Source organism: Galleria mellonella, unplaced genomic scaffold (genome assembly GCF_026898425.1).
Source record: "Galleria mellonella isolate WM207_F2 unplaced genomic scaffold, CSIRO_AGI_GalMel_v1 utg132, whole genome shotgun sequence".
In the NCBI taxonomy this organism is placed as follows: Eukaryota; Metazoa; Arthropoda; class Insecta; order Lepidoptera; family Pyralidae; genus Galleria; species Galleria mellonella.
Window position 1 is genome coordinate 2,459,210 of NW_026441989.1, and position 17,341 is coordinate 2,476,550.

General features: G+C 30.7%; 1 protein-coding gene across 2 annotated transcripts; it reads left to right on the forward strand.

The window, feature by feature from the left end:
* Positions 1 to 2,252: 2,252 nt before the first annotated feature.
* On the forward strand, positions 2,253 to 16,627 carry LOC113518466 (protein argonaute-2). 2 transcript variants are annotated; one of them, XM_026903404.3, is made up of 14 exons: positions 2,253 to 2,600; positions 2,798 to 3,132; positions 3,277 to 3,477; positions 4,260 to 4,503; positions 5,282 to 5,504; positions 6,018 to 6,263; positions 6,820 to 6,985; positions 7,225 to 7,349; positions 8,105 to 8,289; positions 8,695 to 8,861; positions 9,176 to 9,357; positions 9,724 to 9,901; positions 10,942 to 11,133; positions 11,900 to 16,627. In XM_026903404.3, the coding sequence occupies exons 1-14, from the start codon at positions 2,582 to 2,584 to the stop codon at positions 12,206 to 12,208; spliced, it is 2,772 nt and encodes a 923-aa protein (XP_026759205.1). In that variant the 5' UTR covers positions 2,253 to 2,581; the 3' UTR covers positions 12,209 to 16,627. The 2 variants fall into 2 exon arrangements, with proteins under 2 accessions (XP_026759205.1, XP_026759206.1); XM_026903405.2 differs by having other exon boundaries at positions 9,176 to 9,324.
* The last annotated feature ends 714 nt before the right edge of the window (positions 16,628 to 17,341 follow it).

Below are 17,341 nucleotides of genomic sequence, written 5' to 3' on the forward strand. Positions count from 1 at the left end.
ACTGATAGATATTGTAATACAGATAAATTGTCTTGATTATATCCATGAGTCAAGGTATTTTTTCTTAAAATTCTTTTAATGCAATAATTTTCTTAGGATATCATAGTATATATTTTTTTATTAGATATATTTTGTTCTAATTTTTTTTGAAGAAGCAGGAATATGCCTTAAAATGGTACATTTAAAACATTTTATTATTTAAAAAAAAAGTCTGGCTTTTAATACTCCGATTTTGAATTTATTTATAGATCTAAGATTACCCCTTTATTAAATCGTTTTGAGTGAGAGCAAGTCTCTGGATCCAATGGTTTTCTGACTATCTGAGGATTCTACAAAGACAACAAATTCTGTCCCGGGATTCCTCGGGATATCTTCTAATATAATCTGTGACGTAGTAAGGTTTATATCTTATCAATTTCAGATTCTGAGTCAGTAGAAGTATCTTCCGAATATATATCCTTGTCATTACAAGGTTCATGGTCTACATCACCTGAATCGTCATCTTTTTTTTTCCTTTTTCTACAACTGCGCTTCCCCATGAATGCTAATTATATTACTGTCGCTGAATTTAGTGAAAATATAATATTTTATTCAATAATAAGAATTGATAGAGATAGTTTTAATAAATTAATAAAAAAAATTTAAAAAACCCGCTTGTTCTTATTCGAGTTTCCCGCCTTTTTTTTTTGTAATTAAAACTTAATTCCCTGTCACTTTTTTTTTTTTTTTTTTTACGTTTGTTAAGTTTGGAAAAGGCTAAGGTCGGATACCATGCTGCCTAGTCTTCAAAAAGATAATTTGTCTGGAATTTTAACCTTTTTTTCCTAAAATACATTAAATTGATATTTGATATAACAGACAAGAGTTGCCAACTGTAAAAAAATAATCTTTGGTATATATGCAGCTAAAAATCTCCTATTTAGACTTTCTAATCTCGTACATTTATTATGCTGTGATGTTGCAGATGGCGCTACTTATCAGTATAGCGAGAATTGAATATTTAGTATTTAAATTATTTATTATTTGAGGTATTTCAAATTACATATTATGAAATTTTAAAATATGAAATTTCGTTAAACATCGAAAATTCCTAAGAATACTTTTAGGACATACTTTTTCTTTCGTTATTTGTGGCTTTAAATAAAGAAAAAGTGACCTTATAGAACTCCTACTTCTACTTTCTAATACAAAGTGGTCGGAAAAAAGGAATTGTTATATGGTATATATATATTTATGTGGTATGGTAATGGGCAGGTAAGTCCCTATTGCTATCGATATACCCTATCAGGTGGACCTCTACGTGGTTTCCCCTGGAAACTACAGGTACTTGTTGGGTAGAGATTTCTTTTCTAGCGGCAATTTCACAACTGCAACATTTGATGCGTGATAATTGATAGTTAAATCTATTGATCGTGTATGATATTGAAATGAAATATTAAAATTTAATCTAAAATATGTTTGTCTTTTATATTTTTATAGTCTCTTAATAATTAGATGGTTTATTTAGTTATTGCAGATTATTTATTCGTTACTCAGACAGCCATTATTACACATTACTATTAAACAACCAATCAGTGTCCACTTCTAGCGATGTCCCAAATACACTAGTGATGTAATCTTACAACATATCTATATCTGTTTTTTTTTAATGCATGATTAATGGAATGGTAATCCCGCCTGCGCTAACGGTATACGCTGGCGGAGCACCAGTGAGTGATGATAGGTGAATAATGAAAAAAGCAGGTCAGTCAGCCCATCTTGATGAATACACATGGAACTCAGCACGATGATTACCAGGGAGAACCGCGTGGAGGTCAACCTGACAGGGTATATTGCTAGCAATGGGACTGGTAGCCCGCATTACTAACGATCCATTCCCCCTTATCTATATCAGTTTATGGGTCCTAAATATTTACGTATTAATTTTTAATTAAAAATGTGAAGGACAATCGGTGAATTGATGTTTCTTTAAGTTGCTTTAGCTTTTACAAATATTGCAGTTTCACATAGACTAAGGATATTACCTCCGGTCCTCTTTCTACGCATGAATATTGATTTGTATGTGGATGTGTACATGGATTTGTAAATGGCACTTACCTATACATTAATAAACAGGTCTCTACATAAATAAATAATAATCTAATTGTTTAGAGTTGTTTAGAACGCTTTTATGATTTATTACATACTGGCAATTTTATTGATTCAGTCAGATAGAGAAATTAACATGCAACGTATCTGTAGAAATGGGTATTTTTTTTCTGGCAACACATCATCGTTAGTCTCCGAGTCTTCGACCTTATTTTTGTACATAGAAAATACATAAATTCTTAAATTTATGATATAGCTTATTGGAAATTGGTGGTTTAGATCTGTTATTTCTTTTTTCTCTTAGCTGAATTTGTTAAACTGACATAGAAACAATAATTCTATTACTAGCAAGATGGCATAATCATGGCAATGATTAAGGTTCTGTACTGCTAGTTCTAGCCTTTCAACCACGCGTTGAGGAAGCTGGTTATCGTCTCAATATCAATATTCTCTACAGTGTACTATTATTTTGGTTACTGGTTCAGAGAACAAGATGTATCCCGTTGGTCAAGGTAAATTTAAGTCAAATAATTTAATTGAGAGTAGACAAAGAGTCGTGGTTAATTTTTGTCCTATTTAATGTCGAATTATTAAATTTAGTGCCTTCACTCTATTTTAAAGTGTTGTTTATGTATAGTTCGTTTATTATGTACTTTAATAAAAATATTATTATTGGTTATAATACTGATGTAAATATTTTATTGCTTAGCTGCCCCAGGTGAGACGAGTAGTGGTGCTGTAAGCGCTGCAGCAGTGAGCGCTGCGGCGGGGACAATGGGATCAGTAGCTGTAGCGTCCAGTACGGCGCCTACTACAGCAGCCCCTGCTCCTGGCGTGGCCACTGGCACAGGGGCCATAGGCCTAGTGTCACCAGTTGCAGTGCCTCCACCTGATTTGCCTGTATTAACATGCCCCAGACGTCCAAATCTTGGTCATGAAGGAAGACCTATAATGCTTCGTGCAAACCACTTCCAAATTACTATGCCAAGAGGGTTTGTTCATCACTATGATGTTAATATACAACCAGACAAGTGTCCAAGAAAGGTAGACATTTACAACTATGTATTAATAACTCTAATTTTACTCATTTGTAATTGTTCACTCACTAGAAATAGTAGCTAAAAACCTATATTACTATTAATCAACTTATTACAATTAATGATTAATGTTAATAAACTTTTCTTTTAGGTGAATAGAGAAATTGTAGAAACAATGGTACATGCGTACAATAAAATATTTGGAGCTCTTAAGCCTGTCTTTGATGGCAGAAACAATTTATATACAAGGGATCCCCTTCCAATTGGAAATGACAGAGTTGAACTGGAGGTAATATTACCAGGAGAAGGAAAGGATAGAGTATTTCGAGTTACAATTAAATGGCTCGCTCAGGTAATATTGACATATTAGTTTGCTTTTTATTCTTATTGAAACTTGTTTGTGTGAATGACTGGGTAGTAGAGAAGTTATATTTGGGGTCTTTATTATAATAACCAATCTAAGATTATGTATATACTTTAAATGTATGATTAATTATAAAATGAAGATTCAATACTATTGTTAATAAACAAAAATAAAAATGAACTTCTGGATAGGAGTAAATATTGCCTTGATATGATTTTAAGAAACTGTTAAAATATTTTTAATGCTATCTTGTTGGATTTATGATAAATCATATTACTAGTATAATAATAATATTGATAAAATTTGACAGTTATATTTACTACTACTACTCATGTGAGGATGTTGCCCTTTGATGTCAAGAGTTTTGAGGCTGCATTCATTATACACAAAGGCCCTTGACCTGACTCACTGGATGACCACATTAAGTGTCCTCTGAAGTATAAAGCAAGTGACACTTATTTTTAAATGATCCAAATGTTAATTTGAAAATATGTTTAGGCTAGGATTCGATTTTGGGATTCCTAGACTGCAGTCAAGAGCTGTCTAACTAAACTGGCATTATCTTATATTTATTAACCCTATGTTTAACATCTTAAAATATATTAAGTTGCATAATTTAATCTCACACTTTATCCAATAGATAATTACAATTTCTACAATTCTACAAATAGATTTAAAGTGTTTCAAACATTATTTTATGGACAGTTATGGTTCCCATGATTTTATTGTGTTAATTTTTTATATATTTTAATTTTATTCACTTTTTTTAGGTATCATTGTTTGCTTTAGAAGAAGCTTTAGAAGGCCGCACGAGACAGATACCCTATGATGCAATTTTGGCACTAGATGTAGTTATGAGACATCTGCCGTCTATGATGTACACACCTGTTGGTCGCTCTTTTTTCTCATCACCTGATGGATATTATCATCCTCTGGGAGGTGGCCGTGAAGTTTGGTTTGGGTTCCATCAATCAGTGCGGCCTAGTCAGTGGAAAATGATGCTGAACATTGATGGTGTGTAAACATTTTAAGTAACTACAAAAGATATTAATATGAAAACACTTGTACTCTTTCACAAAAAAGATTTTATAATATGGTATATATCATAAAATCTTTATTTGTGGGCGGTTTTGCGTTTAAGGCATTGTTAAATGTACATTTTCAATATCATTTGCTTTAATATACATATCAACATGTATACAAAGTTCCTCCAAGTGCAGACAATCTCGACTATTAATGTGTCAATTATTAATATGTTTTATTTATAAGTTTTCTACTTAAATTGATAAAATTAGATACATACAAACTTTTCCCTGTGATTTTTGTACTTGTGCAATGAAATATTATTGATTTTGAATCAATAATTCATTGATCTTCTAATCTATTGATTAGATCTCAAGTAGATTTTAAGTTAGACCTTCAAAAATTTAAGTATGAAAACCGTATTCAATTTGGTACAGTAGTTTTTGTGTAATGTCCAATTAAATATATAATTAGACACATATTGTAAATGAATGAATGAGTATACTTTATTTGCATTATACAATATAGGAAATAAGCAAGGCAATTTACAAACACAACGATACAATTGTATAAATACAGTAAGGCGGTTATTGCTGAGAGCAATCTTTTCAAGACAGCCTTAATATTATTGTTTTAGCTTCTTTGTTTCTTATTAAGACCCCCTATTTTATTTTTTCTTAAACATTTCCCATGTAATAGATCTATTAGTAAGATAGTCATACTTCATCACATTGTCAATAGTATTCTTAATTAATATTCTTATTTGTAGTTTCCGCAACTGCCTTCTACAAAGCGCAGCCTGTTATAGAGTTTATGTGTGAGGTCCTAGACATAAGAGATATAAATGACCAAAGAAAACCACTAACAGACTCTCAACGAGTGAAATTTACAAAAGAAATAAAAGGTCTGAAGATTGAGATTACACATTGTGGCACAATGAAAAGAAAATACAGAGTTTGTAATGTAACACGCAGACCAGCGCAGATGCAGTCGTAAGTATAATTTCTTTTAACTTCTGTAGTTATTTACTATATATAATTACTTCCAAACATCTTCAAAGAAGGAGGCTCCCAATGCGATTGTGTTAGTATTATTTCATATGATTATTATCTCGAAACTCCATCATTTATAAACCGATTTGGAAAATTCTATTTTTTTTGTGTGAGACAATAGGTCTCATAGAAATTTTAATAAAATCGATTTAACAGTTTAATTTTTAAATCAATATAATTTGTTTTGCCACTATTGAAGTCAGTTTTTTTTGTGGAATAAAATTTATTATATAATAATAATATTGTTGTATGTTCTTACTATTCTTTCAATATTTAGAATTGATACAGTAGCTTTAATTCTTTCATCCCCGCTTATCAATTGTAAATTGTGTTAATCCGTCTAGTTAATGTATATATAATATACCTTTATATGTAATTATATAGTATATTAACTTTTAGTTTTATTAAATTTTTCTTAGTGTTTCATGTAATATTAAAATTATTTCTTTACAGATTCCCGCTTCAGCTTGAAAATGGTCAAACTGTTGAATGCACTGTGTCGAAATATTTTTTGGATAAATACAAAATGAAGTTACGATATCCACATTTACCATGCCTGCAAGTAGGTCAGGAACACAAACATACCTATTTACCTTTGGAAGTATGTAATATTGTGCCTGGACAGAGATGTATTAAAAAACTGACAGATATGCAAACATCTACCATGATTAAAGCCACTGCCCGTTCTGCCCCTGATAGGTAAGTTATATATATGCAATATTTTTCAATTCTATAGTAATATTTATAAATCATTATGTAAGATTATTTATAAAACTTATATTAATTCATTTTAACCATAATTTAATATGTTATTATCGACAAATATGTAAGTTCATTAAATTCCTATTATCCATATCTATATATAATTATATATAACATTATGTTTAATGTCTTTTAAATAGGTAATTATAATATAATCAACTGATTGTTGAATCAGTGATGAAATAATGATTCATAAACATTCAAAACCTAAAAATAATAGAGAATTAGTAAAATAGATCTGATAAAAATACATTCTACAACATCAAGTAAATAATGCAATTATGAATGAATGAGTATACTTTATTTGCATTATACAATCTAGGGAGTAAACAAGATAATTAATAAATGTAACTATACAATTGTATAAGTACAGGAAAGTGGTCTTATTGCTAATAGCAATATAAAAAAATAAAATTATTGTTGAATAAAAATATTATTTGCGCCATTGTACGTCATACTGGATAAATAAATACACATTTTATTTTTTTAACAGAGAGCGTGAAATTAACAACTTGGTGCGACGAGCTAATTTCAACACTGATCTCTATGTGAAAGAATTTGGACTAACAATATCGAATAATATGATGGAGGTTCGCGGACGTGTATTGCCACCGCCCAAACTGCAATATGGTGGCCGTGTTTCGTCTCTTGGTGGACAGGTGACTTCTAAATTAATATTTATTTGAAGAACTAAAGAACACATTGTATTATATAATTGAATCATAATTATAGTATTGTATAAATCAATTTACAATTTTAATTTGTATTTAATTATCTTAAATATCAGAAAAATGTCTGCTCGGAATAAAATGCTAAAATATTTGTTCCCCCAAATTTCCTTTTTGATAGTGTTCAGAAGGATGACTAGATAATATGTTATTTTATTGTTATCCAACAGCAAGCACTCCCCAATCAAGGTGTTTGGGACATGCGAGGAAAACAATTCTTTATGGGAGTTGAAATAAGAGTGTGGGCGATTGCTTGCTTTGCACCTCAAAGGACGGTCAGAGAAGATGCATTGAAGTAAGTCTATTGAATTGAATTTTCTGTACTGATAAAAATCATTGTGAAAGTTGAGTGAATGCATGCATACATTTTTTTTTTTTTTTTAGTATTTGAAGTTCTTTCTCAGTCTTGTTTAAAAAGAACTTTCATTTCCTAGAATAAAAACTCAAAGGACCCAAAAGGTTAATTTTAGACTTTGAATAGTTTATTGCAATTCCTATAATTTATTAAAATCTTATAAATAAATAAAAGTAACATTTTTTCATTATAGATTTTACTGTTTAATAGGGTACACAAATAAAATAATTACTCATAATAAAATCCAATAGAAATTTAGGGAAATAAAAAATATTTTATCAACATCAAAATTATAGCTATGAAATTACTGTTTTGTGTGGTACTTGTTACCATTAAGGAATTGTAATCACTTGTTTAAAGATGATATAAGTAATACTACCAAAACATTCGGTTATGTTTTTTTTTATGCAACTTAGAATGGCAAACAAGCTGACGGCCCACCTGATGGAAAGTTGCCCCATGAGTTGCACTTCCTGAGGACTCAGGTGGTATTCCTCTGTACCCTGTAAATTCACGCCATATCCCACCCTTCAAACCGAAACACAGCCATGCAAACACAACTGCTTCATGGTAGAAACACGAATGGGACAGAGGTACCCAAGCAATTGACTTTTGTACAAAGTCTCCCTCTGGATATATTGATTGATTGATTTTTTCCATAGATCCCTAACCATAAAGTCGGCATCTCTTTTCAGAAATTTTACACAGCAACTACAAAAGATCTCAAACGACGCGGGTATGCCTATTATCGGGCAGCCATGTTTCTGCAAATATGCAACGGGTCCTGACCAAGTAGAACCCATGTTCAAATACCTCAAGTCTACATTTGTGCAATTACAACTTGTGGTTGTTGTATTACCAGGGAAGACACCCGTATATGGTATATATATTTTTTGTTTTTCTACAATTCCTATTGCTGTGTGAAATTCAATCAGTTTACCATACAGGAGGGATATTTCCAATATGCCTCTGACATGTAACAAGACTAATAGAATGATACTAGTCATTTATAAAAACTGCTCTAAATATGTATAATTTGTATAATATAATAAAATAAAATATAAGTTGAAACACTAATTCAATCTTAGTCTAAGATTAATACTAAAATAAAAGCATTCTATTTCTCATAAAAATCCCCACTTTCTTATTTTTGCTGTAAATGTTTTAATGATTCAAAAAATAGGTGCTATGGTTGCATACAAGTTTTTTTTTTTTTAGTATAAGTTTAAAATCACTTTTACATTTATATGTATGATATAGTCATAAATAATCATTGAAATTTTAGCCGAAGTAAAAAGAGTTGGTGACACTGTACTCGGAATGGCGACTCAATGTGTGCAAGCTAAGAATGTAAACAAAACTTCACCACAAACATTGAGCAACTTGTGTTTGAAAATAAATGTAAAACTTGGTGGAATAAACTCTATTTTGGTGCCGTCACTACGTCCAAAGGTAAAATTATATAATAGGATTATATATATATTAACCTATTTAAATTTATTTTTATTTATTTAACCAATTTAAATATTGCTCTATTCCGACCATGGAAAGCAGCTTTTAAAATAAATTTGAAAGAAATGGACCAAACAGATTTTTTTATTTGCTGTGTCATAATGTGGGATATAGGTTATGGAGTAACATGTATGTTAGTACATATAGTGCAATGAGAAAGTAGTTTATTTCATATTTATTATTTTTATTTCTATTATAATTTTTTTGTTTGTGAGTTTTATCTAACATCGTCATATCATTTTCTCGTAACACAGGTGTTTAATGAGCCAGTAATCTTCTTGGGTGTGGATGTAACGCACCCACCAGCGGGTGATAACAAGAAGCCGTCGATCGCGGCCGTCGTCGGTTCCATGGATGCGCACCCCTCACGCTATGCTGCCACTGTCCGCGTGCAACAGCACAGGTACATCGAGAACATACCTGATAGTGGTATCAGGTAGATTTCATGATTTTTATAATAGATAACAATATTCTGTATTTATTTATTTATACATAAATATCCACACTAATAAAATGATATAAAACATCCCACTATTAATTCAGAAATGCTATTTTGAACAGCAGTTAATTAATAAAACAAAGACTTAATATTTCTTATTAATTTCATCCTATTGCTATAGAAAATCTATCAAATTAATATCTTTTGTTGACATTGCTTGGGAAATCTGCAAATAGTGTCTTTCGTTTCAAGGTTTATGTGAGATATTTATTTAACATGTTCTTTATCTTAACATAAAAACCATTTTCTTTTAAAATATTTTTTAATATGTAATTACTTCTAAAGTCAATAAATATTTTTTAGACAAGAGATAGTCCACGAAATGAGCAGCATGGTACAGGAGCTATTAATAATGTTCTACAAAAGTACTGGTGGATTCAAACCTCATCGTATCATCATGTACCGTGATGGCATCTCAGAGGGGCAATTCTTGCAAGTTTTACAACACGAACTTACCGCTGTACGAGAAGCGTGTATAAAGGTCAGTTTAAAGTGTCTACTTAAAACTAAATCTTAATTTATATAAGTCCAAAAATAGAGCCAAGTCTAGGTGTTCTAAATTGTTCTTTATCATGATAAAAAAAATTACTCTATCCATGCATATCGATTTTAGATCGGACATCGAATGGGTTCTGCTATGTAATTTACAAGTAGATTTTGCTTTGAAAAAAAGTAACTTCATTTTAATATTGAATTTAATATTAACACAAAAAATATACGAATTGAGACCATGCTTTTGTTGCAAGTCGTTTAAAAAAATAATTTTGTACGACAGCAAATTAATAATTTTAAGGGGCAGCCACGAGTAATTTTCTACGTAATTTAAATATGATTAAGTCAATGCCCAGTAGATTTGGTTAAGTTTGCTGGTCATTGACCTTTAAATAAGTCTACCATACAGGTGGCGTAATAATTTAAAATTGATCAATGCATGTTTGAACATCTGTCCCTTATAGTTTCCAATAACAAGTTCTCAAAATCTGTTTAATATTATAAATATGATAGTTTGTGAATATGTTTGAATATTCGTTATTCAATCACACTAAAACGTTCGAACAAATTGAAATTAAATTTGGTATATGGGAGATGAATTAATTATTTATATATATGCTTTTGTACATTCACTTTTAATATAGATATTAAGTTACAACAAAAATGTGCACAGATGGACTTATCCCTTAAAGGGATTTCTTCCAGTCAACCTTGAAAACCTAAAGGGAGAAATTAATTATAATTTGTATACAAAGCTTAACATATATCTAATTTAGACGTAGGATAATTTATACACTGGTTCACGTGAGTATAGCCGCGGAAAACAGCTAATTCTTTAAAAATAATAATATAAATAGTATCATTATAGGTATCTGTCTACTACAAGAAAGGAAGAGTAAATTTATAATAATAAGAAATATATGTTTGTCCTTTTGGTTATAAAAATACTTGCAGAGTCACAATTATTAGGCTGAGGATGGTATTTGATTATAATTATTTTTTTGTTAATTAAAATATAATGTTTTACAGTTGGAAGCTGAATATAAGCCGGGAATAACATTCATAGTTGTACAAAAACGTCATCACACGAGACTGTTTTGCGCAGATAAGAAAGAACAATCTGGGAAGTCGGGTAATATCCCAGCCGGCACCACTGTTGATTTGGGTATTACTCATCCTACAGAGTTTGACTTCTACCTGTGCAGTCACCAAGGGATACAAGTTAGTGGATTTTAGTTTTATAACATGTTTGTGTATTTAATTAGTAGCGCCGCATTAATCCGGCTTAGCGGCTTAAAATAGGCTGTGGATGTCTTAAGAGGTACTTTAGCAGCATCTCTCTGAAACATCACTACATTCTACATACTATTGTGAGCTAAATCCAGCTGCCAAGCCAGTCAAAGTACCGGGAAATTACCTCGAATTAATAAAATTAGTAACAAATGCAGGGAATTTTTGGTTCGTGCAATTTAAAAAATGAATTTATTAAAATTGGTTCGCACCTTTAAAATTAAATTGGTATTTCATATCTTCACCATAATAACTTGGTGCGTTTAGCTATCAAATTAATATGGGATGCTTTGTTATTATTTAATACAGGTATTATTTTTATCGTGTAAATACCAATATAAGTAAGATATCCAAATGCTAAGACCGTCAACATAATATTTGGTATAATGGACCTTAGTAGTAAAATGAATGGTCAAACTTTAAAATGAGCTCATTGTTATGGCTTTCCCTAGAGACTACAGTATGGGGTTTTTCATAAACGGTATATTAAGGTTTCTTCAGGGTCGGCAACGCGTTGCAGGTGTCCATAACCTATAATGACTGACTATTATCAGACGGGTTCTATGCTTGTGTGCCACCTTATATAAAAAAAATGGGCCGCATTACGTTTTTGTGTCCTTAATCACGAATTAGAGTTTTAGTAAAATATTAAACTCTGTCTCTGGAACGAGCCCACTAACGTTATGATGATGTATAGGGTACGTCGCGACCTTCACACTACCACGTGCTTTGGGACGACAATCACTTCGGTTCCGACGAGTTGCAGTGCCTCACATACCAACTGTGCCACACGTACGTCCGCTGTACGCGCTCGGTGTCAATCCCGGCCCCCGCGTACTATGCGCATCTAGTTGCGTTCAGGGCACGGTATCACTTGGTGGAGAAGGAACATGACTCCGGCGAGGGCAGCCACCAGTCTGCCTGCAGCGAGGATCGCACGCCTGGAGCCATGGCCCGCGCTATAACCGTGCACGCTGTCACCAAAAAAGTTATGTACTTCGCCTGAGTCCGCCACTGCCCCCGCCCCTACCGCCTCACTTCACACAGGGACAGAGGGTAACGTTGCGGTGTTGCATTACGTGTTACAATGCGATCAAAATATGAATTGAAATGTGAATATCGTCCTGTTAATAATAATGGCCTCTTAAAAAGTTTGTAGGGTAAACTCATTAGTAACTGGCCACTTAAGTTGTTTCGACAGTTCATTTTCTGAGGAATATATCGTCAGAATAAGTTAGGTATTTGCACCTAGAGATAAATAATAACCTATTTTTTATTTATCTTTAGTATTTTAAGTAAATGAAACAAATTTTCATATTATGCATTTATTAAAAAGTGCCACAAAATTTCGATATTAACAAGTATAAATCTAGTAACTGGCTACTTAAAAAAAACATTAATTTATTAATAAAATTTAAAATAAACAGGTTATAAAATTTAAGAATAAACTAAAAACAACTAAAAGATTTTATCATCACAAGACAAAACCATAAAGAGATCATTATAATTGCAACGTAGGCGATTACTTCTTCCACTTATCGCTATAATTAAGAAATATGTATGTTGAATGTATGTTATATGTTAATGTGAATGATGAATATATTACAAGTATGGTGTAAAAAGGAGTCTCACCTTCGGGGATATGGACTCTACGATGCTTTGATGATTTTTTTATTGGTGGACTGTAATTTTAACAATAGTATCATCTAATTTATTGCACTTTTCTTGATTTTTTATCCTCTCTTTGGTACTTTAAAACTTTTTTAGTTGTCTTTTTGGCACATTTTCGTTTTATAGTTTCTATTATCCTATAATCTTTTTTTTCCTCTTTTGCAGATTCATCTTCTTGTTTTTTTAAGCCGCTTGGCTTTTATCATTTCCACATAACTATCACACGTTAGTGCAAATGGAGTTTTGTCAGATTAATACTTCCTTTTTGTTTAGATTTCGATAAATTCTTTGATTTGAGGCTATCGGAGGATGGTATGTTTGATATAACGCTATTTTTTTCTTGTGGGTGTTTGCCTATTTCGAAGAAGTCGCTTGCAAATTATCACTCTTCGCATAGGTGGCCTCTAACTGATAATTTGGTTAACACAATTAGTCACACCTGCAAATTTAGTATATTACAATTTCCACTTAAATTTTATATTAAATAAATGTTACTTTCCATTTCTGTTACTTGAATTATAGAATTATTATGAATACACTATATTACAGCATCCAGTTAACATTTGGTTAGCAAGTAACCTTTCATATCGAGACAGGATCATCGAGTGTCAAAAAAAAACCTAAATTTTTAGTGCTAATTTCTTTAGTGATGACAATCTAATATCATAGATGGTGTGCTATGAATAATATGCTTATTTTTTATCTATATAGTACAAAATGACCAGTCACTGCAAGTGGCCAGTTACACCTCAGTTTGTACTCTATTAATTAGAAGGAAAATTATTTTGTAACATCTACATTATCTAAGTAAGTAATTAAAATAACGTTATCATATAAGAAAGAAAACAGTTGTGTTTTGATCGCATTGTTTGTGTAAGATCTATAGAATGCGGCTGCATTCGACCACTGTAACTATGAGTCATAGATTATATATATTTTTTGTGATTTTTAAGCACATCTATCTTAATAGATCAATTTTATTTAATTAACTGTTCTTATACGTTCACCAATAAATTTTGACTTAAAAATATTATGAATAATTCTCAGGATATTTTTTTTAGATTTTAATAGTAAACACTTAATCAAGCTATATATAATTATGCAATAATACTTATTGCCTTTTTCTACGATAATGCAACAGTGCACCTAGGCCACTCATATATAATACATTTCTTTTTATATATCACATACCGACATATCCTATAATACCATACAAATTTACATAATATTTTTAATTACAATTTTATCTATGAAATGTTATGCATGAAAAAATAAAATTAATAATGCCATGTAAAATAATCTCTGTGATAAATTTATTATTCTTGAATGAGATCCAAAACAATCATATCAATTAGTTATTTATTAATAGTATCTTTTTTTTTTTTTATCGTGTCTTCTAGGAAAGTTATTCCAGAATATTTTCAGAGAGCTTTTTTATTTTCTCTTTTCTATTTTAATTATACATACTTGTGCAATCTTTTATTGTTTTTAATTTTTTCAATTTTAATTGAAATGGAGATGTGGAATTGACCCAATAGACAAATGGTATATGAATTTATTTGTATGTAATCTACTGTGCCCAGGAGATAGAATGAAACAGCAACATATTGCTTCTTGTTCTGCTCCATGTGTGTGGTAGCGTCACCTTTCTGCAAATATATTCATTTGCCACGTATCTAAAGGGCCTGCTTAGAGAGGCCTAGGTCTTATAATCGCGAATTAAGTTTTAAGTCAGAATTTATAAATTATATCAACTATAAGTAGGGAGCGTTGAGCGAATAAATCGAGTTATCTCTTTCTTTATTTAAATGAAGATCAATGGAAAGCAGTGATACATATTTTAATTCTGTTTATTTATTATGGCAAATCAATTATTCAATGCTCTTTGAATTTAGATTAAATAAGAATCGGTATATCGGTAAATGTATCTTCAACGGATTATATAGAGTGCCCAATATTTTATAATACACGCTTGACTGGACATGTAGGAAAAGCGAAAAAAAAACCGGTCAAATAAATAAGTTTGGTTGCATTGCAGCTCAATTGATTACTATATGTATAATAAGAGGACAATTTTCTTAGATATACAGCTAAGAATACCAAAGAGTAGTAGTCAGCTTTAGTAAGAATTTTCATAAAGCCGTTGAAGATATGTACTTAAAACTCTCTAAGAGTGTCAACATCCTAGATGATTTTCGAATGTAACATGGCAAGTTCCAAAGAAAGAAATGGCTATGTGTAGATAATATCGATCTTCATACTAGTAATTACGCATTGTAGCGGTCAACACGTATTGGCTATGACCTAATATCGGAGGACGCATATATTTAGCATAACTATATAAATATAGAAAAGTTTACATTTTTTACGAATATATTTAGATATTATTTGATATCTTAACCACGTTATTCCATTCTCCAAAAGCAGTAATCTTCATCTTCATTTTATTTGCACATTTTTTGTTAAGACTTGAGTGGAGCTTGACATTAAACGGAAAATTTTACAATACATCACACCCAAACTTTAAGTGCGAGCTGCGATTAGGTTCTAATTGTAACCAATGAATGGGAAGGATATATTTATTTTAATATAGGTATTTTATGGATACGACACATACACAAAACATATTCACAACCTCACACATTATGACACATGATCACATATACGTTACGTCGCTGCATAGAGCCTCTGAAGTGATTAGACGTTAGCTAGCCAATCGACACTGCCGAAAGAATAGTCATACTCATCAGACAACGGGATTATGATAGTCATGTAATGTGTAAGAGTTGCTGAATAGAACTTCTGGTGTTATTATTGTTTTAGATGTAATGTCTGTAGAAGTATGAACAAACTCAAGCGAGGGGTGTACTAGGTGCGCTGAACAGCCTGTCTTGTTTACAAGAAGGTACTATTTTTTCAATATTGTACAATTGGCACATAAATTTGCTTTAATTGTGTGGAAGATTTTGATATAGATTATAAAATAGATTCCAAAATTTCTTCGTGCAGGGTAATCGCGAAACTTAAGGGATATGAAAGTAGTGTCTGTTAATGTTATATACCTAATTGTAACGTTCGATCTACGTGTATAGTTCAATTTCTAGCTTTTACCGGCTATGAAACCTGTTTTACAATAAGTCTGGGCTATTTATTATTCCTCCCTTTAAAATATATAGTAAAGCATGGTAAAATAGCAGATAAAAGCTAGTTATTACATAACTAAATTATGTATCATAGTTTTCTTCGTTAAATATCCATCTCCCTTATATTAAGTAGCTACATCTAAGTCGTTTTTAATCATGTAATGTGAGTGTTATAATTAAAATAATTTATAATAAATAAAAACATTAATAATAAAATATAAGTAATGTAATTATAACTTTATATTTTTAAATGAGTAATTTATATACTGTAATATTGTAGCGTGTATCACTTCATGTAATGATTTTATCCTGTGGCGTTTTAAATGTTGACAGACTAACAATTGTATGTATGTTACATTTACATACATTCATTGATTCTGTATGTATCATACACATCATCACATAGTACTTGTTGGGTTTACCTGGTTTTTTTATTTTATTTGTAAAATAAAATATGCAATGAACTGCGGTTGTTTTAAATATGATTTTTATGTTTTAACACTATAATCTTGATACTGTGGCATTGAGGAGTCGCGATAGACCAAATCTACAGAACCGCCTAATTGGCATGCCTATGTTACGAACTGTTTGTATTTGTTACATTTTTTTATTTTTATATAAATAGGCTCCTCTTTGCTTTGGTAACTTTATTTTTATACACAACACTTATTATAAATGAAGATACGAGATATTTTTACGAATTCGTGATAAACGTAAACTAGAGTTGGTTTTGTTCATTTGATATGAAAAACTTATTATTTTTGCATTTAACATCAATAGTGTCTCATGACTGTTCCACAGAAGGATAAAAAATTTAATTTATTGAGTTAAATTATATTTTTAACATTAATGTGGAAAGTGGAAATGAGTGTTTTATTAAATATCAAATACCACTCACAAAATCTGATTATTTTTAAAATTATTTTAATTTGATACAAGCCATTTCAAATAAATTAAAATTTAATTACATAAAATTTTACAAATATGATTTTGTGCTGTAATTTTTTGCAAAGCATAGTTAATATATTATATAGATTGCTTATATATTTTAATTTTGGAGGTCAGATATAAATCCGTTCAGAATTGAGACAATTTTGGAGGTGCGATAATTGTATTATTGTAGTATATATCGGTTTTAGGTATTGCTTTAATAAATGTTAGTTTAGGCTAGGCATTATTGAAAAGATATAATTTTGAATAATGCCTTTTTTTATTATTCATACAAATTGCTAATAATATTTAGTTATATAGTATAAAGTGAAATTTGCTTATGTACGTAGTTAAAAGAACTGTACAGCACCACACTGTTGCCCATATGTTTTTAA